Source organism: Mytilus edulis, chromosome 2 (genome assembly GCF_963676685.1).
Source record: "Mytilus edulis chromosome 2, xbMytEdul2.2, whole genome shotgun sequence".
In the NCBI taxonomy this organism is placed as follows: Eukaryota; Metazoa; Mollusca; class Bivalvia; order Mytilida; family Mytilidae; genus Mytilus; species Mytilus edulis.
Window position 1 is genome coordinate 44562444 of NC_092345.1, and position 26941 is coordinate 44589384.

Genomic DNA, 26941 nt, shown 5'->3' on the forward strand with positions numbered 1-26941 from the left:
TTGATTATAAAAGTTTTATATCTTAGAATATATAATAACAAAAAGTTTATCTCATTACAATAAGTAAATGCATAAGCAAACAGTAAAATTTATTTACAAATCATGTTATTTTCTCATTCCTGGATTTTCAAAATATTCTTTATCCGTTTTCAACATTCGATCTTGATCCACAAGCTATTCAATGGATGGAGTGTCTATAAATTACCTCTCAATTCGTGGGGACATAAGTTTCTCTGCCATATCATAGAGTTCACCTACAGTCTGAAAAATGATATATATTGTTTTAGACAAATGCAGTCTTTGCTGACGATAATACCACCCCAGTAGTTAGCACTTGCTGACATGAATTATCATTGATATAGTCATATTTATAAATTAACTGTTTACAAAACTCAAGTTTTGAATGTTTGAAATACTAAGGATTTTATACCTCAGGAACATATTTCCTTAGCTGTATTTTGGCAAAACTTTCAGGAATTGTGGTCCTCAATGCTCTTCAACTTCGTACTTTATTTGGCCTTTTTAACTTTTTTGGATTCGAGCGTCACTGATGAGTCTTTTGTAGACGAAATGCGCGTCTGGAGTAAATACAAATATTGATCCTGGTATCTATGGTGAGTTTATTTATATACTTGATTTATATGTACATTAATTTCTATCATACTACGGTTTATCTCATTTATAAGATAAACCAATTTAATTAAAGAGAAATGATAACTGCTTCATTCGGATCCGGTTCTCGTTTCCCGCACATCAACGTCACATGAGTGTGTATAGACTCACTCAAGTGGCAAGATTAAGGGGTTATGATCGTTTCCCGTAATTGTACGTCGGATCATATTAGGTTTTTACTTTCCTGCGGTACCGCAGGAAGTTCTATTGAGACCATCTCATGTCTACCCTGAGTGGCCGGTTCTGAATTGGTACCAGTTCGAGCTTGACTGTTTTATGATACATAGTACGGCCTATGTATTCAGTGTGCATATAGAGTTTTATGATATAGAAACTGTTAATCTTTACTCCCCTGAAACCAGGGGGTGATGCGAATAAGACCCGACGTATTTGGGGATCATAACCCTCGTTCTCTTGAGGCTGAACCTTGAGGAACTTGAGCATCCATTGCTACCAATGGTGCACAGATTTGTCAGTTAAATCAATCATGTCGGCATTCTGTAATCATGTCAGACCTCGTCATTCTAAGTGAACTGTGGCCGTTAATTCCATGTTTTTGCCTGAAACTTTATTCTTTGATTAAATTGTAAATATACATTTCTGATAAAATGCTAAAAAGCTTTAGTGTATAATTACGAATGAGTCACGCTCCAACATACAGGAGAACAACTCCTAGTGATTTGCCTTTTTTCTGTTTGCTTGAATGTATGACTTTTATCTGTTTTCATTTAAAAAAAAAGATATTATATGAAAAACCCCTTGAAACTAATAGTGTGATATTTTAACAAGGAATTTATATAATGAATCCAGCGATTTAAATGTTTCATATTTTCCATGATAGTATTCTTCCAAGGTTTTAGAAAAAGCCTGTGTTCATCCAAGTATATTGCTATTCCTACTACCAATATTATTATTTCATATTTTTAAAAGTAACTCACCATAAAAACTTTATCCTCGTTTCAAAATCTAATCGAATGTTCACATAAATTATAACGAACCAGGTATCTTAACTAACGAATTATCTTGTTAACCAGAATAACTTTGGTGTATTTTTCTAACTCATTCCCCCCAAAAAAAATCGATTTTCTTATTTAAGATTGAACAAAAGATTTCACTAAAAAGATAAAACATGCATCTCTGAACATAGTAAAATTCTTTCTGAGTCCGGCCTAATCTCGTATCAAAATATTAATGAGACTATCTTGAAGTGAAGCTATAATGTGTAGTAATTGCAGTATCGCTCAAACTGCAAGAAGCAAGAATCCAAAACTAAATATTCAAAATTTTGGAGATAACATTTAATGATAAGAATATTGACATCTTACATACAAATATTTTAAGATTCATGCCTAAGACTTTGCTTTTCAAATTCGTGGGGACAAAGACGTGACCGTATCAAACCTTCTCTTTTCATTCAGTCTTTTTAAGGATACACATATTTAGATAAGGTGATTACAAATGAGACAACCATATACACTGGAGACGCGAGGATGAAGGCAACTATACTTCACAGTGTGCCCTTCAATAACGAGCGAAACTGAAGGGTATAGAAAGCTACCGTTTATCGTATTAGTTACTATAAAAGACATATAAAAGGCTCTGTAATAAAGCTCCTTATTTTCAAATCCAGAAACTTTTAATAATTACTAGCATTTGACGTGCATTGATTGGTCTAGAACCGATACAAGAGAGGAAATCGGACACAACATGTAATAGAAAAACTAAGGATTTTCTTATCCCAGGCATAGATTACCTTAGCCGTATTTGGTACAACTTTTTGGAATTTTGGATCCTCAATGCTCACCAACTTTTTACTTGTTTGGCTTTATAAATATTTTGATTTGAGCGTCACTGATGAGTCTTATGTAGACGAAACGCGCGTCTGGCGTACTAAATTCTAATCCTGGTACCTTTGATAACTATTTAGCGACTAAATTCACCGAAAAGAAAGGAAAAAACCCAGAATAAACATCTGCAATAACATATTATTTGCGTAAACAAATAACTAAATTCATGTGAAAATTGTTTTTAAAGGGGCATAACGTTTTTAAATTTTTTATATTTTTAAACGAGGTCAATATGTAATCATTTTATCTAAAATAAACTCGTAAAGTTAACACATTTGAAAATGACATTAACATTTCAGCTGGAACATGATAATATTGACAGTTTACTATTCACAGATTTAAGTAAATGGGTTATTAAAGAGCAATTTAACTATCAATGTAGGCGAGATGCCATATGCTGTATCAAAATATTTCATTTAAACTCTTATATTTGATCATATTTTTCTTATTAAGAACAAACAACACCTTTATGTGTTATAATACAATCCAATATAAGGTGTAAAATAGAGATGCTTTGAGTGTATTATTGAAACAAAACAACAGCAGACATGTTCGAAAACATGATCAAAATTAACCTAATCACTCTCAACAATGCTCAAGTTATATGAAGCTTTTGTCATGTTTGTTTAAAATAACATTATAAAAACGGACAATCGTAGTCAAACCAAAAGTTCTTTGGGAAGTATTGACTTTAAGCTGCGACTTATAGATAAAAGGACATAAAATAAGATTAGTAAAACATATTTTTGTCTCCAAATCATAATCTGTTTTATTCATTGTTAAATCTACTTTGATATCCACAGAGCAGATATATTTATGTGTAAAACATTTTCATTTGCATTCATCTTTTTCTGGCTTTGCACACTCTCGATTGAAAAAAAAATAAATGGAAATTAAGGTGGTACCCAACACTTTCACTAAAATTAATTTGGCTCGTTTAATTTTCATAAAATTTTGACAAAGTATTTACTTTGACCCTTTAACAAAAATATAAAAAATTCAAAAAAATTGAACCAAGCGTTTTATCAGAAAAATTACACTGGTTATATAGCAGTTTGACAAACACTAATTTTGATCATTGAGAAGCTTAATATTCCCTTAACAACACAACGTCATTAAAACGTTTAGCTGATTTTACAGAGTTATCTCCCTGTAGTGTTAGGTACCACCTTAACCGCATGTTATTAGTGCAAAGACTTGCTCATTTAGGACAAATAATAAAATACCTAACTTATTCACCAAAATGATAAGAAAAGATATATATGATCTGACATATTAGTGCAAAGACTTGCTCATTTAGGACAAATAATAAAATACCTAACTTATTCATCAAAATGATAAGAAAAGATATATATGATCTGACATATTAGTGCAAAGACTTGCTCATTTAGGACAAATAATAAAATACCTAACTTATTCACCAAAATGATAAGAAATGATATATATGATCTAACATACCAATGTAACGTATCAAACGTTAATTGAAGCAAGTAATAGTAATAAGATTAATGATAGGTACAATGTAAAACAGTTTTTAAGATATGTCAAAGCTGAATACTTTCTAACAGCCAGCACAGGCTAACCTTTTCTACAGGCTAAACATGTTCATTAGATTAACATGTTTTCAATATCTACACTAATATTTAACCTGCAGTATTGTACGAACAACATAGCATTCAATATGGCAATATGCAATAAAGTCAAAAAAGTTCAACGGAATGTCTTCTTTCTCTATGCAAAGTAAAATCACAATAATACTGAACTCTGAGGCAAATTCAAAGAGGCAATTCACTAATAAATTGACAAAATCAAAAACCCAAACACGTCAAACGAATGGACAACAACTGTCATATTCCCGACTTGGTACAGGCATTTTATTATGTAAAAAATGGTGGATTAAACCTGGAGTTAAGATAGCTACACCTCTCACTTGTATGACAGTCGTATAAAATTCCAACCAAATAGCAACATTATTAAATAGTTTATTTCAAAACAAACTATTTATTTTGGGGTCTAAATTTGGGCAATACAGAATATTTGAAAGTATTAATATTGACCGTCTACCCTTCAAGCAAAGTTTCAGCTTTCTGAACTTAAAGACATATTGTTTATTTTTTCGTTAAACATTTGTTTCATTGTAGATACAGAAATATGGATTTAGAATCATACAACATTTCCTGTATTTCATTTGAAAATTAAATGTTCCTGTGAATTAAGGCAACACTATTTTACCGTCCGATATTAAAATTTCAGAAGATACAAATCGAGGCAACAAAAACAATATTTAAGAATTGAATGCTTCTTTTTGTAAATTTATTGGGGTGTAAAAGCGTTGACCGAAGTACATTTTGTATGAAGCGCTTCCGCGCTTCATTCTAAAAATGTACGCACGGTCAACGCTTTTACAACCCTATAAAGTTACAAAAAGAAGCATTCAATACTTATAATTACATTTTTTAGCTATGATCATGAAAACACGAATTTTATATATTTTATTATTTAATTCACCTGTGCACTTTATTGTTGGAGCACGTGTTATCATGAGTGAAAAGTTATATTGAGCAATGGAACTGCTTACGGAATAACACGTGAACTGCTTACGGAATAACACGATAATGAAACATACATCTAATGTAATTATAAGGGAATACATTCAGCTGCTAGTATTTGTTAAGAATTGTAAGTCTGATACAAATTATAAGTTATTGTAAGTCACATACAAATTATTAATTGTTATTAACCTTCAATTAATGAAATGTTAGACAGATTCAAATTAATTCTTTTTCATTGCGGATATCTCTCGGTTCAATATTGGGCGATGAAAAACATTTTATTTGTACAGCTATTATGAATATGTGTAGAGGAAGATATACGATAGGGGCAGTATTTTGTCTCTGCAATTAAAAAAAAATATAGCAAAATTTGGGAAAATATATTTGTGAATCAAGGATTTGCCCATAACGACGATATTTCAAAGCATCTCTGAAAATTTTTCTTACAGCAAAATATTTTTTGGAGTCGGGCTTTTGTAATAAGAAGTTTTTAAAAAAAATGAGGCTATTTTGCAGTGCTTGTGGTTTCGCATTAAATGCAAGTACCTTGGATCAGAAACAAATTTTTGAGATATAATTAAACATACGAAATATTGATTTTCAACAGACAAATGTTTTATGAACATATTGCTGTTGTTAAATCAAAGGTTTGTAATTTTTTTTTTATTTTGGAATTCGAGAGAATAATAATCTTCGATCTCCTTTTCAAACTATTCAAAACATTCTTAGAAAACATATATGAAAACATATATGATGATTTAGTATGATCTCCAAAGAGATAACATTTACCAGAGGCACCGATGAAAGCAACTATGGTTCAATGGGCAGCCTTGTACAACATCTATACCACATTGTAAGGTACGAAAGACTCAACAACTCTTTGGTTGTGGTCATTTGAATCCTACGAATAGAAGACCGGATATCGCCCGCACTTTGTTATAGTCAATGGGCAATTTAATGACTTAATTCATTGAGCAAAAAAAGAAAAAAAAACTATGAAAAATCTGAAAAGACATACTAGTCAATACCGTAAAAACAATGAATTGAAATCATGTGAACATTGTTTTTCAAGAGGAATAACGTTTTTACATTTTCAATATTCTTAAACTAGGTCAATATGAAATTCCTGCATCTACCAACGAAATCTACATCCAAAAAGATATTCATCAAGTTAACACATTTGAAACTGACATTAACATTTCAGCTGGAACATAATATATTGACAGCATACTATTCCTAGATTGTAATGGGTATTTTAAAACAAATTAAGCAATCAATGTGGGCTTCGCATGATGCCATGTTCTATATAAGGACCATTTGATATTAAAAGCGCTAATAGCACTTTCATGTGTTATAATAAACTGCAGTGTAAGGTGAAAAGTTCAGATACTTCGAGAGCTTTGCTTTTTGTCCTTTTTTTTAAGGAACCAGTCATTATTTATCGGGGGGGACTGTATATTTGAAATGAGCAAATATAATTGACCCCCACTTTTAACATGTGTAAACACAAAATCCCCCCCCCCTTTCTTTCAACTACATAAACACTTTTGACCCCCCTCTTTTCTGATTATAATTGAAAGGTTTCAAATTATTTAACCTTCATAATAATTATTTTTATGTTGCTAATATTCATATCAACAGGTAAAATAGGTCAAAGGAAATGAAAATCAGGTATTTAATAAACATACACAGAAATGCATTGGGCATGTTGAGGACAACAAACAACAAATAGAAGGATACCTTGTTGTAAAAGAGGGACGAAAAATACCAGAGAGACAGTTAAACTCTTAGATGTAACTTTGACAGCATTTATATTAAAATATTTTAAAACTAGATAACTATATAATAAAAACGGACAATCTTAGTTAAACACACAGTTCTCTAAAAAATATATTGTCATTCAGCTGGGACAAATAGATAAAGAAAGATGAGTCAAAGAAAAAATAATGAAAAAGACACGTTATATATTTCATGAATTCGAAGCGCTTTTCCAGTTTTACCTTACCTTCATCGAATACGCTTAAAGGATTTTTTTTTTACATGACATAGATGTTAAATTTATTTTTCAATGTCTTTGTCTTCCTAAACGTGTTTTTTTATGATTTTTTTTCTTGCCAGCCACTTTGTTAATTGTAGGTTACATGTAATAATTTTCTCATCTCCACAATCTTATTACAAAGATGTTATCATGGAATCTTAAAGATGGATAATTTTTAATTTTCAAATAACGTCTCTTATTTTCTGAAAATTTCTATATTGTAAGATGTACGTTTCAAAGGGTGGCGAAATCCACAACTGTGTTTTAAAGAGTTTAAGTAGTTGATTATTTCTATAAATAGTTGCTCAATCTTCGAAAAGTCTGTTTACCATTGTCACAAGAATGTAACTGTCTCCTCAATAGTTTTGTTCGTTTATGATAGAATTTTGTCGAAACTTCTAGGTTATATTAGACTTTAAGGTTATAATCTTGGACTGTGATGAAGGTTTGTTTTCCACTAGAAATAATACAAACTAAGCAATATTTGGATAACGTTAGCCTGTGTCCGAACCTCATAGGGGAGCGAGAATCATCAACAACACTACACTATGGAACAATGGTAAGGATTTATATAGCTTTCAAAGTTGTGGTACTTCCTTATCATAAGAGATCATAACATACTTTTTTAGACATTAAATTTCCCTTAAAAAAACTATTTTATTTTGAATTCGACTCTTCCATTTGTTTTCACTGGTGATTCATACAAACGAAAGTGAAATTAACCGTATCGCTTTATTATAAAGCCTTAAATTACCAGCTACTACCATATGATATAGGTCAAATACCGACTTAATTTTACAAAATGAAAAGAAACAACTAATGTGTGTGACCTGATACACCTATGTATCGTGTTTAAACATTACGTAAATTATCAAATATCAAACATATTGTTTAAAGCACTAAACACATTTTTCAAAGCACTAAAACATTTTCAAAAGCACCGAACACATTACATAGAAATTTCATCACTATATCGAGTGTGATACGATATTTATCTACTCGAGATAGTTAAATTTTTTAATTTAAAATTAGACGATCGCCGAGCCTTTTAAATAATTTAAATTTAACTGTAGATGGTGGATAAATATCGTAATGACACGATTTGGTGGTGGAATCTGTATCTCTTATGATTTTTAAACGATATGGAAACACACTCAATCCTTCGTTCCAAATGATCTGATGAAAAGATGTTTTCTAAGAATGTTTTAAATAGTTTGAAAAGGAGATCGACGATTATTATTCTCTCGAATTCCAAAATAAAAAAATATTACAAACCTTTGATTTAACAACAGCAATATGTTCATAAAACATTTGATCAATGCAAATATGTAGATATTGATAGATTGTAGGATCGTGAATATGCATATGGGTACAATATATATTAATACCAATCAAAACAATATTCAAAGATCTAATAATCATTCTAAACGGTGCACATATATTTCATCTACAACAACCTTTAAAGTCGCCCCTCTCTATATTGTCCAAAATAAACTTACAATGCTCGCCACGTCTTACTTCAGATCTATGAGTATACTATAAATGTGTTTTAGAGGAGAAATTTGACAACGCTTAGAAGTGGTTAATGTACGTAAATCTGAAGTTCTCTGAAACACTCTGAAGTTAACAAAATGAGATTAAAAGTGGGACACTTTAAATTAATTTCAGACCAAGTTATTTGTTGCCGAGGAAACATTGGAACAGCGTTTCTCATTTTCTGAGTGTTTAAAACCTTCTACATTGCTCAACGACGCAAACGAACTGTGTGGTCAAAGATAATTCTCAGGACATATTTATAGTACAAAAACATTGCAACTGTATTCCAGCGCTCAATAGTAAAATATCAAAATATTTCGGCGATATTCTTGTTATTTAAAGTTCATAGTTAAATTAACAATTTTTTAAAGAGAAAATTAAATTGATGGAAGTTAAGTTCCGTATGTACTCATGTCAGGTTAGGATTTGTTGTCAGATATTCCCCAACGTACAGGGTAAAATATTTGTCGCATACCACCCACTTTTCTTTTCATAGAAGACTTTAACAGGTAATAAAATGTCATTATCAAATATAAGCAGACTCTAATTAAGACCCAAACAACGACCATGCTGAATATAAGGTTATTGTTTGAGTCAACTTATCCCCGCCTTTAAAAACAAACCAGATATCCCGAAATGGAGTTCATAACCTATCAATATTTTATATAATATGATATTTGTTCCTTAACTTATGCTCTTCTGACTTATAGTATTACATGTAGTTATATATTGTAGATAATTTTAATATCAACTTTCTGACAGTTTTTATTAGGGTAGTGGTTGTGAAGTGAATGTTGTTGTTTTTTTAAATACGTCATTTTGGTCATTTGAACGTGTTAATGTAATGACAAATTTGCGTAAGCGTGTTTAAATGTTTTTGGTATGATCTAAACAAAATTGGGTTTTTTAACAATAAGCGCGCTTTGGTACAATGAGACATTGTGTTTGTTATTCCTGAATCGTGGAAGATGACAGTTGAAAAGTTAAAGTCCTCTGAATCGTGGAAGATGACAGATGAAAAGTTAAGTCCTCACGTTTGTCAAGGACTCTAGTTTGAACTGATTCTCCGTTTTGAGGAAAATCTAGTAAATATGCCGACGATTGTGGAAACGTATCGATTGAAGTTTTGAAAGAAGCATTTGATTATCAAGCCGGGAAATATCCAGAGATGACTGAGTATGCATATATATATGAGTATTTGACGGCTAAATCACACAAAATAAATTCTTGAATGCATTTTGTATCTATGATTTTTATACGTGAAGGGAAAAACATGGTTTAAGGACGATTTCGCTAATTTGTTTCATTAAAAAATCGTGAAAATTGTGATATTTTTGAAACTATTCAAAATTTAACTTTATAACTGTAATAACACGCTATTTTGATTTACCACGCTGATTTTCGGTTAATGGTATTCTAATGTCATGGATAAGCGTGTTAAATGTGTGGGATATTTGTCTTATTTGAAAGTGTTAACATTGTTTCTTGTTTAATTCAGTGTTTAAAAGTATAATGAAATTGACCTTTTCTTCCTTGGTGCAATCATTATTTATTCTTTACTTGAAGACTAAAAAAACAAAACAATTGTTAATGTATATAAACATATTTTGTTTTACTGATGGGACACATTGAAAAAAAACAAACACAAAAAACTACTCTTGGGAGTATGCAATCCTTAGTGTTTGAAATAATTCAACATTTCAAATCCAGTAAAAGTAACCTTTCTTGGACGTTGGACAACCAACAGTCAATCAATACACCCTTTCTTAAATGCAAAAATAAGCTAATTAGAAAATGCAATCCCGTCTTATTTACAATATTAGATAAAATAGCATAACTTCAAACTTCCGAATAGTCATTGTCGTAAAAATCAAACATCGTCTAATGTCAACTTTATCAGAGAATTTCTTATCTTAAAAGGGGTCAAACACATAAATATTGTAGAGTATAAAAACTAAATAGTGACGAAACATCCAAAAGTCTAAATTAAACTTTGACTGAGTAAAAAGGCGACCAGAAGCTTTCATTAAATTTCTAAACATTTCTGTATGTGTATAGTTCTGTAAGAATTGGCACACCTCACTACCGTGAAAATCATTTGGGCCGGCTCCCTTATAGGCACGGTCAGTTATTGACATTTATACCTTTGCATAAGTAACGTGTAAAAGATTGTTTAAATTGAACAACTAATGATTAATCAATGATATGTGGTATGCATTTGAATTAGTAAACAATTTCTCATTTGCATAGAGATGATTTGGCTCTTGATTTTAGTTCTGGTTCATTGACTTCATAGCTTTCCATTATATTATTATTGACCACGATATGTGACATACAGGGCACTGAAAAATCTTTGCGATTAGTTTGCAAGTTTCACACCACGGGTGCCACATGTGGATCAGGATCTGCTTACCCTCCCGGAGCACCTGAGATCACCCCAGTTTTTTGTGGGATTCGTGTTGCTTAGTCTTTAGTTTTCTATGTTGTGTACTATTATTTTTCTGTTTGTCTTTTTCTTTTTTAAGCCATGACATTGTCAGTTATTTGTCGTTCTATGAGTTTGACTGTCCCTTTGGTATCTTTTGCCCCCTCTTTTGCAAAAGTGTAAGCATGTCTTCTCTATTGAATTATGAAAATAAACAGATAGACCATGATTACCAATGAGACATCGCTACCTAACATAGACCAAAAGGACCAACAGTACAGGCCTTCGTATGACCATTACAAAAGGAGTAATACCTACTTGTAGCATATTCGATCCGTCCTATTCCTAACAAATAGATAATACAACAGATAGTTATTAGGATAACAGCAGGGCTACTTTATGGACATCCACATAATATCATGCATCTTGAAAATAACAGTTTATAGACATTTTTGTTAATATCTGAATAATTTTCGTGCGTTTTTTTTTCAAACTATAATTTGTTTCTTCATAAAACAAAATATGTGTACCTACATTACTAGTAACTACATGTATTGTTTTTAATGTGAAAAAGTAGGGTTTATTCTTACAATATGTCTTTAAGTTAAGAATGGAAAAATCTTGCATAAAGGGTGGAAATGTCAATTTTATTATAATTTTGCACAATGAATAAAACTTGAAACAATGATAACACTTTCAAATTTGACATATCTCCCACTTTTAACAGTTTTCAACATGAAATTTCACTGAAAAAAATCGTGTAAATACAAGACAGCTGGACTGTTATTACAGTTAAACAGATGACCTGTTTTTAACTTTGAATAGATTTGACGGTTTCTCAAAATGAGACAAAGTTAGAACATAAACTGAGAAGATGTATATAGCTTGCCTTAACCGTATTTCGGAATTTTCTGTTTTAATGCTTTTAATTTAATACTTGGTGTTTGACTTCAAATGGTTTGAAAGTGTTAACATTGTTTCTTGTTTAATTCAGTGTGTAAAAGTATAATGAAATTGACTTTCTTCTTGGTGCAATCATAATTATTCTTTACTAGAAGACTAAAAAAAAAACAATTGTTTATGTATATAAACATATTTTGTTTTACTGATGGGACACATTGAAAAAAAAAAACCACACAAAAAACTACTCTTGGGAGTATGAAATCCTTAGTGTTTGAAATAATTCAACATTTCAAATCCAGTAAAAGTAACCTTTTTTTTGACGTAGGACAACCAACAGTCAATCAATACATCCTTTCTTAAATGCAAAAATAAGCTAATTATAAAATGCAATCCCGTCTTAATTACAATATAAGATAAAATAGCATTACTTCAAACTTCCGAATAGTCATTGTCGTAAAAATCAAACATCGTCTAATGTCAACTTTATCAGAGAATTTCTGATCTTAAAAGAGTCAAATACATAAATATTGTAGAGTATAAAAACTAAATAGTGACGAAACATCCAAATTAAACTTTGACTGAGTAATAAGGTGGCCAGAAGCTTTCATTAAATTTCTAAACATTTCTGTAGGTGTATAGTTCTGTAAGAATTGGCACACCTCACTACCGTGAAAATCATTCGGGCCGGCTTCCTTATAGGCACGGTCAGTTATTGACATTTATACCTTTGCATAAGTAACGTGTAAAAGATTGTTTAAATTGAACAACTAATGATTAATCAATGATATGTGGTATGCATTTGAATCAGCAAACAATTTCTCATTTGCATAGAGATGATTTGGCTCTCGATTAAGGTTCTGGTTCATTGACTTCATAGCTTTCCATTATATTGACCCCAATATGTGAGGCACTGCAAAATCTTTGCGATTAGTTTGCCAGTTTCACACCACAGATGCCACATGTGGAACACGATCTGCTTATCCTTCCAAAGCACCTGAAATCACCACCAGTTTTTAATGGGGTTCGTGCTGCTTAGTCTTTAGTTTTCTGTGTTGTGTTTTATTATTTTTCTGTTTGTCTTTTTCTTTTTTAAGCCATGACGTTGTCAGTTATTTGTCGATCTATGAGTTTGACTGTCCCTTTGGTATCTTTTGCCCCCTCTTTTGCAAAAGTGTGAGCATGTCTTCTCTATTGATTTATGAAAAAAAAAACAGATAGACCATGATTACCAATGATACATTGCTATCCAACAAAGACCAAAAGAATCAGGAGTACAGGCGTTCGTATGACCATTACAACAGGAGTAATACCTACTTGTAGCACATTCGATCTGTCCTATTCCTAACAAAACGGTAATACAACAGATAGTTATTAGAATAACAGGGCTACTTCATGGACATCTACATAATATCAAGCATCTTGATAATGTGATAATGTCAGTTTATAGACAATTTTGTCAATTTCGGATTAATTTTGCGCTTCAAATTTGACATATCTCCCACATTTAACAGTTTTAAACATGCCATTTAAATGAAAATCAGCTTGTTAATACGAGACAGCTTGACTGTTATTACAGTTGAATAGCAGACCTGTTTTTAACTTCTAATAGTTGGAAAAACGTCATATTTTTGTCCGTTTTTTAAATGAGACCAATCTAGGTGATAAACTATGAAGGTGTATAATATAGATTGCCTTAACCGTATTTAGGATTTTTCAGTTTTAATGCTTTTCGATTTCATACTTGGTTTTGACTTCAAAGGGTTTGATGCGAGCGCCACTGACGAGTTTTATGTATAATAAAGGCGCACTTGGTGTACTTTAAACTTATCAGCCTAATATCTTTGATGAATTTTAAAAATCGATAAATTTATTTCACGACGAACTTTCATCCTTCCCTTATATATACGGAAAACTGTGTATTAATATGTAGTTTTGCTTGAATTTCAGTCCTAATAGCACGAGAATCACTAAGTATATTCGCATGCTAGATTTATTAAAAATTCATAACTCCTAGAATTGAGGATAAAACCAAAGAAAAAGACAACGATTCGAGCAAAATACAGCCAGGAAATACCGGAGGCGGACAATATAGACTAGTTCATCGAAATTAACGCAACAATAAACACACACACACACACACACACACAAGATTAACAACGGCTGGAGCTCCCTGACTGACAAGCGCCAAACTGCGGCTTGTTAAACATGTTTTGTGATACAGCAAACGTCCACCTATATCTCTAGCCAATGTGAGATAAACAAACACACAGCAATGTGCACAATATAAAACCGTTTCAAAGAAGCGCGAGTTGATGTTTGAATAGGTAACAGAAGAATATAAGAAAAATTGCAATATCGACATAAATTAACGAAAGGACTACTAGCATTTCCTGACATGATCTAGCTCCAGACTTCAATTGAAGTGATTGAAAGATCATTACTACAACATATAGTACCTGTGTTCCACGCAATTCCTTGACAAAAGGGGTCTCTTTTTGGGCAAATTTTCCAGTAGGTGTTCTCTCTGCAGTTCTGTTTTGATTTTCTTGCTTCGTATATGTACCATTGTTGAATTTCACTTCTTTATTTATCTAAATATAAAAAACAAATAGTAATAAGCTTATTTAAATGTTTACATATACTAAATTGATTGTCGTACACTAAATAAGTGACTAGACATTTCCAGTGTTTTTGAACTCATATATTATAGTTATATGAATAAATCATATATAGGGTGAACATACTCATCATAGATACTAGGATTGAAATTGTATATTTGCGCCAACGCGCGCCTCGTCTACAAAAGACTTATTAGTGACGCTCGAATCAAAGCAAGTTAAAAAGGTAAAAAAAAGCGTAAAGTTTAAGAGCATGAAAAAAACCCACCAACTTATAATTCAGCAACACAACATCACACTGTAAATCATAAGTAGTAGACTTCTCCGCCTTTCCTTGTAAGATATTGACGATAACTATTTTATTTCTGACGAATTAAATCAGTTGTACAAGTTCGAGAAATTAATGATATCGAAATATCCTGATTTGTTATAACGAATTTACTCAGTGATATCGAGTTACAAAATCGACAAATCTGTGATCACTATTCTCTAAAATTCGTGATCACGAATTCAAATCATTTCATGGAGGTCCTAAATGGAATTGCTTAGTTATGGCCAAACGTTGTGGGTCTGAGGGAATGTCACTGCACAGATATAGGAAAAAAGTAAAATAACAAAAATACTGAACTCCGAGGAAAATTCAAAACGGAAAGTCCCTAATCAAATGGCAAATTCAAATGATAAAACACACCAAACGAAAGGACAACAACTGTCATATTCTTGACTAGGTAAAGGCATTCTCAAATGTAGAAAAGGAAGATATGGTATGAATGCCAATGAAACAACTCTCCATCCAAGTCACAATTTATAAAAGTAAACCATTATAGGTCAAGGTACGATCTTCAACACGAAGCCTTGACTCACACAGAACAGCAAGCTATAAAGGGCCCAAAAATTACTAGTGTAAAGCTATTCAAACGGGAAAACCAACGGTCTAATCTATTTAAAAAAAACCCGATAAACGATAAACACTTATGAACCACATCAACAAAGGACAACTACTGAACATCAGATTCCTGACTTAGGACAGGTGCAAACAATTGCAGCGGATCTTTATGGTACCAAACCTTCACCCTTATATGAAATAATTGTGTAGCATCACAACATAGAAAGACATGTAGGTATATATGATCACTTGTAAAGAATGTATCCAAGACTTGTGTACCGAAAATTTGATAAACTAACATTACAACAGATTTTTCTGCACAAAACTGGAAACCATGTTTTACTTTCTTTATATCAAGATAATCTCAAGCATAATGATAAAAATTTAAATGTGTGATACAAATTGTATTTTCTGGTCATATTATTGTCAGTAAAATAAAATGTGGTAAAAATAACTCGATTATCTTTGAAAAAATATATCATATATAAACAATTTTCTGAAGTAGACACCTCTGTTTCTTTACTACTGATAGTTTCTCTAGTGTGGCTGGGTTGATCTGTATTTTTCGATTCGCCTTTGTGATCTTTGGTTAAACACTGCCCCTTTTTCGTATCTTTTTGTTTTATTCTATCGTCTTTGTTTGACTGTTCTATTTTTTCAACTTGAGTTGTCACATCCTGAATATGTAAGAAGGTACTTCATCAATATTTTAAGACGATCATTATTTTTTGTTTACATTTTAACAGCTGTTGCCGGACCCTTTTAGTTGATATAAGCACAGAAGAATAAATTCTGAGCAACCAAACTATTATGTTTTGTATTTAAAAATAGAAAACAAAACTGAATAAATTTCATGTGTTCGAAGCGATTTTCTTGCTTTAGCTCCACAAGGTATGCTCGAACCGATCTTTTGAAAGCCAAGGATGTATAGAAACCAAAACATTTGAACAGCTTTAAAACCAAAATGGACATAAAAAAATATAGCCAAATCCATTTCAGCTCAAATTAGCCAGAGATAATTGTAATCTTAGTTTCCTTTCAATCAATTATAGATTTATAACCAGATAAGAAAGTGCCAAGAAAGGTTTGTTCTTCATGATACCAGAACCGAAGTACCGAAGTACTGACTGCTGAGCTGATGATACGCTCGATGACTATTAGTCAACTAGCAGAATTTATAAAATATATACATATCTATTTGTAAGAAAATGAAATATTCTTTTCGTTGATTTTTTCATTAAGCATAAATCAAGCCGTTGGGTTTCTCTTGTATCTCTGGATTTTTTTACAATTTGTCAAGCAAAGGGCGTATATAGCTTCCTATATAGAGCATACGAGTTTAGCTTTTGGTAAAGGCCATACGGAAACCTGTAATTGTTTACATTTGGTCCGCCTTTGGTCTCTGATTCTGATAGTTGTACCATTTGCAGTCATACCACATATCCTTTTCTTGCATATTGCATTTCTAATTATGTCCAACAATAATATTGATTCTAATTGGTACTATGGTAAAGGTTGCAACTTGCGTAGAGCACCGTCACTTCTGGTATGAAAACATACATTTTTGCTCATCATTTGTATTATGCTGCAGATGAAAAACAAATATATTTGCTCATAATTAGTTTAATGCTACAGATGAAAAACCAAAACTTTCACTCAATATTTCTATCATGCTGCAGAAAACGGTATTATATTTAATATTCTAAAACATAAGACTATAAAAAGGGGGCATACATATGCAGACTTACTCTTTGATCAGTGGTTACTTCCTCTATCAAAATTACACTTTCTTCGTTTCTTTCTTCAGCTGGTTTATTTTTATTTTTCTGTAAATATTTATGATATTATTCAAATCTGTGAGCGTAACTTCGTGTTGTCATAAAGCTACCCATTTTCTAATTATTTAAGAAGAAGAAATTGACTTAGTTTCAAATCTTTAGAATTTTTGGTAAAATGAAATGTATTCTACGTACGACAGGTTGTGTTACCTATAAATGCAACGCCAAAGACCACAGCATTTTGAAGTACGTAAGTTAAAAAAAAACTCATAACCACCAATTTTGTAATAAAAAATTTACCATAAATGATAAAGTTTAAATTCATCCTGATATGATTGAAACATTTGCCCCTTGATTTTAAACACCGATTAAATCCAGGGGCAAATGTAATCGGTGTTTAAAATCCAGGGGCAAATGTAATCGGTGTTTAAAATCCAGGGGCAAATGTAATCGGTGTTTAAAATCCAGGGGCAAATGTAATTGGTGTTTAAAATCCAGGGGCAAATGTTTCAATCATATCAGGATGAGATCATGTTAATATAATATGAATATAAACACTTACTAATAGACCAAAAACGTGGAACCTGGTGTTAATGTACTCACGGAAGATTGTGAAAGCCCACACGAAGTGGTATGCCACCCAAAAACATAATTCTGACTCAAAGACGTATTAACCGTCTCTGTCTTTATAAGGCGAAGAAGAACAAAATTGACACAGAACTGTGCAAACCTCTGTTTTTTACTGGGTTCTTCTAATAATATCATATATTTTGGATCTATGTTTTAAACTTTTCCGTAACCTTTGTACTGTATGGGTTTATGAGAATAAACTATCTATCTATCTATCTTGTTAAACTTTAGTTTTCTGCGTAATGATTTCGAACTGTTGTAAGTATTTTCCTGTTTGGTTCGTTTTGATCATACTGCCTTCCTTAGAATTGTGCGTGGCTTTGAGTGTTCTGTCTCATATACGCATACCTAAATCTCCATTTAAACATAACAACATTAAGTTTTCAGAAAATTATTTCATCAAGATCCTTTACAACGTTTGCCATAAATATTTTATTAGAACACCCCTCGAGCTTTATCTTAGTCCCTTTGGTCCATTCGTATCAGTTAAGCCTCGTTTTATACTTTCTCATATAAGGTAAAAATCCCATTACTATATTCTAATAATTCAAACCTTATGTTGCGATAGTTTCATATGGTCTCGTTTTTGTTTTACTTGAAGCGGTGTCTGTTTGGATTTTGGGAGTACACCACTCAGTTGGAGACTACGTAATCGTTCATCCTCTGCATCTTCTAAAGCTTGCTCTTTTTTGCAAACTTCTGCCTTTAGTTAAAGTTAAGAATTATATATTTTTAAATATTTTTTTAAATTGACAATGTCCACATCAATTTTTTTTTTAAGGATTGTAAAATGTATTTTTTTTGTAAGAAACGACAATTTTTGATCCTTAAAAAACATATTTTGACCTTTTAGTTTTGACAAAAATCAGTTATAGTTTCATTTTCATTTATAAGTTGCTTTTGGTTTACTGCCAGCTAAGTTTGATGAGATGTGATATGAATATAAATTAGGGATGTCAACGAGTAATCGAGTAATCGAGTATCGCTCGGTAGTACCGAGTATCGATTATCAAAATGATACTCAACTAATCGGTTTCCTGCTAGAATTTATTGCTTTCTTAAGTTTAAACAAATTTTTTTTTAATAAATGCACCTCACGGTCATTATATATTTCAACATTAATAAAAAATAAAACGATTTAAATGTTTGCGTTTAAAAGAACAATAGCATTTTTCAAAGGCTGACAATTTTATCTAAGTCACTCCTAACTCTGTACAGTCAGGGCATATATTTTCATCAGCAGGACTGTTAGTTACCTAACAAATTTGAGAAATCACTACGTCCCACAAAAAGTTGACCAGATAATATTTTTAAACACATTCTTTGCACCCTTCTTGACCCTCAGGAAATGATTAATGACATCAGTAAGTTATCATTATCACTCATTTGTTGATTCGATAATTATTATAAATATATTGCACGAATTTCTTCTCATATCTGGCTCATTTCTGAAATAATATATATAAATGCTGTAAGAAAAATTTTCGTAAGAAGAAAATAAATACCCCCATCCCCTTTCTCCCACACAAATTGTGACAAATAGAAAGAACACAGACACAAAAAGTCTATAATAGCTAACGTTATGAGTAGAAATTCTTCTGTATTTTGAAAATGGAGAAACACAAAAAGGCTTCGATGAAGACTTTAAATTCTCTGTGTTTACAGCAGATTTCATTGAGTGTGTAGCCAAAGGTAATATCTTTGGATAGCTTGCTTGTTAGCTGAACCGTGAAGTCATTGTTAGGTCAGGTGAACTACCCTACTTTAAGAATAGACTAGTCCAACAGCAAACTCATCGATCTGTCTGTTGGACTATGATACTTCGAAAGGAGGGTAGTATACCTGACCTTATAATGACTTCACGGTTCAGCTAACAAGCAAGCTAACCAAAGATATTACCTTTCGCTACACACTCAATGGAATCTGCTGTAAATGTGAAATGTTTGTAAATGATCCTTGATCTGAAAACAGAGATGTTGTTGATGAGGAACTATACTATTGAGAATACTTTTTTTTAAATAATTTAAAAAAAAAAGATAATTAACTTCATATCGATTTGTCCATTATTGCTAATCTAAACCCGCTTGATTTTTAATTGCATGTCCCTAGTCGCTTTATTAATGTACATGGATTAAATTATTTATAATTGTGTCGATGAACCAAATATTTATCGAACATGGATCACTGAAGATGAAAGATAAAGATAGAGAGAAGGGCGCCGTGCCATTCTATTCTTACCTCTTGTTCTATTTCGAGTTTTTCATACATTTTATCTATATAGCGTTTGTCATTTATCCTGATGACATCTGTTCCCATTAAGTGTTGAAGTCTGGAACGAACCTTCGCTGTGGACAGTGTACTTTAAGAAAAATGACGGCAGTATAGAATTAATCTGATATAATCTTGATAAATGCATACAATCTTTACCCGTTCAATTTCTGATGTTTAAATTTGTATCATATGTGTTTATTACATTTGACATTTTTTTTTTTAAATAAGACTTTAGTACATTTACCGTCGAGACCCTTTTTGTATCTCCGAAATGCTAAATTATCACTAATAAGGGAAGTAAATTGTAATGTGGAATGTAAAACAATTATCAAAACAAAGAAAACAGTTTAAAGTGAGAGTTTCGATAACTTTTTATGTTGAGTTTTTTAAGTGTAACATGTTTAAGTTGTAAAAGTCTCCCTGGCTTAAAGGTGTTGATATTTAGCATTTAAATTTTTAGTTGTTAAATCCGCCTATTTCCGCTAAGACTATATCTGCTTTATTACGAAATATTTTATCGTTTGGTCATTTTTAAAAAGTCCCTTTAGAGCTATATGAGAAAAAATGTCAAACCATCTCAACAATACCTTAGCAAGATTCAAACAGTCCTCTCAGTAATGTACCTTTGTATTTAAAAAAACTTACGAATCGAAACTAAATTCATTAGAATCCCAAGAAAATTCCACAACTTTGGCCTCCATAAGTTTCTCTTTAGCATTTTCCATATTAAAATTAGTTAAGAGTTCATGAACAATTGCTTTATTTTCTTTCCTTAGAATGGATTCCTGACGCAAAAAGCGTGTCCCGCGAGATTCTGCAATATTTGATTGAGAAACAAACAAAGTCGCCGTGCTTCCATACATTTCTTCATTATTAATTCCTTTGAAGACTTTCCGAAGCATCATTACTTAACTTTGTTTTCTTTTTTGCACGCAAAGCAACTATTATCTAGCGTTAAGTTTCCAGATTCATGAACTTGAATTATCTTGGATGTATACAGTATTTATTATGCATGAGCAGTGAGAATAGACGAAAAACCAATTACTTTATAAACAATAGTGATTATGGGTGTAACAAAATAGTCGATAACCCTTATCGGATTCTATTTTAAATTTTCAAGAGTGTGCATCGTCATAAGTTTTATGTTAATTTAACATTTATTACTTTTGACCTAAAATAATTATTGTACGGTTTACGTTTACATTCATATCGGTATAACATTTAATACTTTATGATAAATAGTTATAGTTTATCCATATTCGGAAATCGAAATACAAGTAGAAAATCACGAGCAGTTTGACTGTCTGATATTGTTGAAGAACTGATATATATTTAGTGTAAAAATTCAGTACTTTCTTTCTGTGGGAAAAGGCTCGTGGGGGGGGGGGGGGGGGGGAGGGGGGTAATTTCTAAAATGAATACCTTAGCCTGATACGAACTAAAAACTAATAATTATGCACAAGCCAGGATGAAAATGAATACTCTGCAACACAAAATGCAGGAAACAATTGTGTACTTATAGTGAAAATATAAACCAAGAATCGTTACAGATAAAAACATATCAATTCTAACAATTCATGTACCCGGGAATATTAAATCACCTTATCATTCATTGGATATCTATTAAGAAACTTGGGTTCGCAGGAGCGGATCGAGCCATTTTAAAAAGGGGGGGTTCCAAACCCAGAGTAAAAAGGGGGGGGGGGGGGTTCCAACTATATGCTCCCATTCAAATGCATTGATCGGCCAAAAAAAAGGGGGGTTCCAACCGGACCCCCGGATCCCCCCCCCCTGGATCCGCCACTGGTTCGAATGTGCCGTTGCTGTTTCTTACGACCTTGCCCTTTATCCTATGTATCCTCTTGTTTATTTATTTTATAATTATTAAGAAACACAATATAAGATACAATAAATGAAATTTGGAATAATAATGTAATATATTAACAATTTGTCTGGAAAATTAAGTCCCCGTATCAGTTTGTATTCTTATAGCCCACAATCTAACGTTTCTCAAGGCTTATGGATGTACTTAGGTGAGGTTAGGTGAAAATTAAGAAATTAAGAAGTTAAAATTGATACTACTATAGCTGGTAGAGCATCAATTAAGGATTAAAATAAGCTAAAAATATTGATAGGTCATGGACCTCCTTTTCGAGATATTTGAGATTTAAAATATGGCGGGAAAAGGCTGACTCGGACTTTAACCTTATATTTGCATTGGTATTATTAGGTCTCAAAACAAAAGAAAGAAAATTAAGAATCTTCTAAAATTTTGGTAAATGACCTTTCATGAGCTATTAAGACTTATATGAAAAAATAAATGGGTGTTATGGGGCAAAATATTTTACATTGTATTGTATGGAAAAACACAAAGGAGTCTGAACATTTGACACAAATTCCAAAACCTCACCTAAGTACATCCTTATGTACGCATTTGTTTACTTTATTATTTACTTTCAAGTGGTTTAAAGTATAGAATCATAATTTTCTTTTAAGTATACAATAAAACGATGAGTGCACTTAATTTACTGTTCAAACAAGAGGGGCATAAATTTTCTATATTTTTTTTTAATACATTTTGCAGATTTTTTAAATAAAGCTTAGTTCAGAAAAATAAATTATTTAATACTTTAGACTTTAGTTATATGACTGGTTTATGATTTCTGTTAAATTCCCCTCCAAACCTCACCAATTGTAAATAGATATAGGAAGATGTGGTAAGAGTGCCAATGAGACAACTCTCCATCCAAATAACAATTTATAAAAGTAAACCAGTATAGGTCAAGGTACCGTAACGGCCTTCAACACGGAGTCTTGGCTCACACCGAACAACAAGCTATAACGGGCCCCAAAATTAATAGTGTAAAACCATTCAAACGGGAAAACCAACGGTCTAATCTATGAAAAAAAACGGGAAACGAGAAACACGTATAAATTACATAAACAAACGACAACTACTGTACATCAGATTCCTGACTTAGGACAGGTGTAAGCTTGGTTTAACATTTTTAAGATGCTGTTATTGTACCGTTCTCAGAATGTCCCCCAAACCTCACCAGTTGTAAGCTTGGTTTAACATCTTTGAGATGCTCTTATTGTACTGTTCTCAGAATGTCCCCCAAACCTCACCAGTTGTAAGCTTGGTTTAACATCTTTGGGATACCCTTACTGTACCGAGTCTCAGAATGTCCCTCTACAGAGTAGATAAAGTCGTTCGCAACAGATTCCTTATTTGATATCGCCTTCCCATGTCTAGAAGGGTTGAGTAGGTAAATAGGATTTTGTTTGTTTGTTTAACAAACAACATAAGTTACATGTTTTAAATAAGACAGCCCCGTAAGAGCACGAACAGTACTTTAAAACAAATTTTGAAATGATTTGTGGCTTAAATTTTCGGGTAGGCTGCTTTTGATTGGATAGGTATATGCAACATTAAACAATTTTAATTTTAAGTTTGGCCTACATGTAACATGTCAAAAAAGTATGTGACAAAACGCAGGTTTAGGTATTATTGTATTTTTTAGAAGTTTTGTCATTAAACATCTCCTTTGCAAGAATTGTATATTAGCAAAGTTAACGTAATAGATATTAATATATTAATTAATGGGACCTAAAACAATAATTATGGGGTTCAAAGGTGATAGAAAAGCCTTGGCAGGCGTCACATATTTCTCGCGTGCTTGTTCCAAAATATCGGGAGGCAATGTTTTGTTATTCCATATAAAAAAAACAGTGTAAACTAGCCGCATGTTTGTGTTCTCTACCCAAATCCTGTCAACATACTTCTTAATGTTTTGTGCTGAGGAGTTAAGTAGGACGTCCATTATCACTGAACTAGCATACATTTTTGTTTAGGATCCAGCTGAATGCATTGCCTTCGACTGTTGACTGCTCTTTGGTCGGGTTGTTGTCTCTTTGACATAATCCACATTTCCAGTCTCAATTTTATGTCAAGCATTAAATGTATTCACAGACGCAGTTGGCAATATATACGTTTATTATTTCCTATCTGATATATTTAATATAAATAAAAGATATCCTTAGGGAGCAATCATTTAACTTCAAAAAGGGCGGGGGTTATGGTATTTTGTCTGTGTCAGATTTATTTTTTTCGAGCAAAGTGCAAACTTTTTTTATTGTTTACGGCGCTATCAATTAAATTGATTTTTTCCCCCTCAAAATTTAACGCCATAAGGTATTGGTAAAACCTGGATTCAGAACAATTTATTTTTGTCATCTGCTTGACTGCAATTTTTTTTTTTACATATAGGGAATCAGAATATTTTTAGGAAAAAAAATACCCCCTCCTCCCTTTTGAAGTTAAACGGTCGTTCCCTTATATATTTTTTCTCACGATTATGCTTTTTTTATTTGCCTTATTTCATTACAATTACAAGCTTGCATTGGAAACAGTTTATATGCGCAGTATCTCTACTTTTTTTCACAGGGGTTGACATATAATTTTCTCTCGATGAAAACGAAAATAATAGAAAGAAAGCTTTGAAAAAAAGATAATTGCTGAATAATTTATAATTTTGATTTCAAATATCTTTAACACGGGAAATAATAAAAGGTGAGAGTGAAGTCCGTGTACATAGCGAAATTCGTTGTACCTAGATGTAATGTGTTTTTGTCTCATAGACTCTCATAGATGTATACATTCTTTTTTAGTGTGATCCTTACAAATATTTTGTTCGTCGACATACTTACTGGTATCCCGCCTTTTCTGTCCATGTAAAACAGACGACTTCTTTTCTTTTATATTTCTTTTGTATATCTTTCACATTTATTATTTCATGTTTCTTTTTCTGTGTTTTTATCTTTACAGTCTTTTTGATTTTCCTCTTCTTTTTCTGTCTTTTTATCCTTACGGTCTTTTTTATTCTCCTGTTCCTTTTCTCCATCTTTCAATGTCGTTTCCATTGACAAGTTTGACGTCACAATATGGTGAATTTACTTGACGTCGATGGGGGACAATTTTTTATTTTGATTTGATTTATTTTCTTTTCGTTTTATACCGCTGCACTTAAAGTTTTGTAAAAATAAAATTCAATACTTTTTTCATTCAGTAAAAATGGGATAAAATTAGCCAAGCCTTTAAATTTACATTTGGGTTATAAACAGTACATGCAATATCTTGATAGTCATCTGGAATATTCTACTTTTTATGTATATGAAGGAATGAAAGACCAGTAAAACATCAGAAAAACTTAGCATTTTTATTTTACAAAACAATCTACATGCAAAATGTTATACTAATATAAATAACTTGTTACATCGTATGAAAGTAAACAAAGTACGACCATGTTCTATTCTAATAACTTCCATATTGATCTGTTGTGGTTTCAATAGTCCTAAAATGTAAAACACAGGATTTTAACAAAATGTCTTAGTTCGAAGGTAAAAAGCTCAATATAGTGTGAAGTATTTAATGAATATAAACAAATAAGGGAGACAACATATATCTTTCCTCAATAAATCGATCGAAACATCCTAATTACATGCGCATCTGCACTTATAGGATCTAACAGTTTTTTTATGCCCCACCTACGATAGAAGAGGGGCATTATGTTTTCTGGTCTGTCTGACCGTCCGTTCGTTCGTCCATCCGTCTGCCCCAGCCGCAAATTTTCGATTTTCTCTCGGTCAATGGCTAAAAATGACCCGTTTTCCTTCGATTTCCTTACTTTAAGAAACTTCAGTATTTGCCATTCCCCATTTCCATTTTCAATTTTATTTGATTATAATGAAAATACTTTGCATATAGAATGGGCTTTTGTTATAAAATATTGTATATACATAGTTCAGTCAAAGTTATTTGAATCTATTAACATCAATACTATTTAGAACATTACACCCTCCTTTCGAAATAGCCTAGTCCTACAGACAGATCAATTGGTTATCTGTCGGACAAGTCTACTTTTAAAGGAGGGTAGTTTTCTTGACCTAATAATGCCTTCACGGTTTAGCTAGAAAGCAAGCAAACCAAAGATATTACCTTAACCTACACACTCAATGGAATCAGCTGTACAATTTACCGAGGTTCTATTTTCCATATCTTCAAAATCTAACAGATTTATTTTGAAATACTCGTATACACAATAAAAATGAATAACGCTAAAGCAGTAAATAAAGTTTTTCTAGAATTTTCTGATAGACATCGACCATGTATATAAAAGAACTTCAATCTTGCATCCACATTTTGAAAATATTACTGACAACAATTTACTCAGACAAATATATGTTAACGTTGTAGGCCTGTATTTTACACGTTTTTAGCTAGAATAATATGGTTATTGTAGCTGAGATGAAAATTGCTAACTTTTGCGATTTGAACTAAAGGACAATATACTAAGTTATGTCCAAACGAAGGGGCAATTTCTTATCATTTAATCATTGGCTGCAAGACTAGAGTTCCTTTCTATTTTTTTTCATATATTACCTCCGGTTTCCCTATAAGAAAAGAAAATGTGATATCATCAGCATATATATATATATACTAATAGCACAAAATCGAAACTAACACTATAAGATATATCATTAACATAATATAAGAATAAAAGTGGACCCAAAAAACATACAGGCACATACATAATGTAGAGTTTGTACAGTTTAAATTTTGCATTTTATTTTATTTATTTATTCTGCAAAGTTTTAAATGAATCAAACAAAGGATACAGAAGTTGGTCCACACAGAAGGACGGGACAGACAGATATATATACAAGTCTAAATTGAAAACTACGTTCAAACCTATGATTGTGTTGGATAAAAACCACAGTCAGCA

The 26941-nt window shown here is 31.9% G+C and overlaps 2 protein-coding genes across 4 annotated transcripts in view; both read right to left on the reverse strand.

Annotated features, from left to right (window-relative positions):
- LOC139512223 (uncharacterized) lies at positions 1–25094 on the reverse strand. Of its 3 annotated transcripts, XM_071299670.1 has the most exons (7): positions 24867–25094; positions 20124–20244; positions 18439–18588; positions 17226–17303; positions 15987–16154; positions 14430–14564; positions 1–261 (listed from the first exon to the last, which is right to left on the reverse strand). In XM_071299670.1, exons 1-7 carry the CDS (start codon positions 25058–25060, stop codon positions 202–204), a joined length of 906 nt encoding a protein of 301 aa, XP_071155771.1. In that variant the 5' UTR covers positions 25061–25094; the 3' UTR covers positions 1–201. The 3 variants fall into 3 exon arrangements, with proteins under 3 accessions (XP_071155771.1, XP_071155772.1, XP_071155773.1); XM_071299671.1 differs by lacking the exon at positions 17226–17303; XM_071299672.1 differs by lacking the exon at positions 15987–16154.
- Positions 25095–25470: 376 nt separating this feature from the next.
- The window catches only part of LOC139510862 (uncharacterized), an 8863-nt gene continuing 7392 nt past the window's right edge, over positions 25471–26941 (reverse strand). The window contains exon 5 of the mRNA XM_071297403.1: positions 25471–25510. Within this exon, the coding sequence (XP_071153504.1) occupies positions 25471–25510 (40 nt within the window). The remainder of the gene's footprint in view (positions 25511–26941) is intronic.

Coding starts and splice junctions, on each gene's coding strand:
- LOC139512223 (XM_071299670.1), bottom strand. CDS start 25,060: ATGGAGAAAAGGAACAGGAGAATAAAAAAGACCGTAAGGATAAAAAGA. Junction 18,589..20,123: donor AACTCGAAATAGAACAAGAG/GTAAGAATAGAA, acceptor CTTTAACTAAAG/GCAGAAGTTTGCAAAAAAGA. Junction 14,565..15,986: donor TCAGTAGTAAAGAAACAGAG/GTGTCTACTTCA, acceptor TTTTATATTTAG/ATAAATAAAGAAGTGAAATT.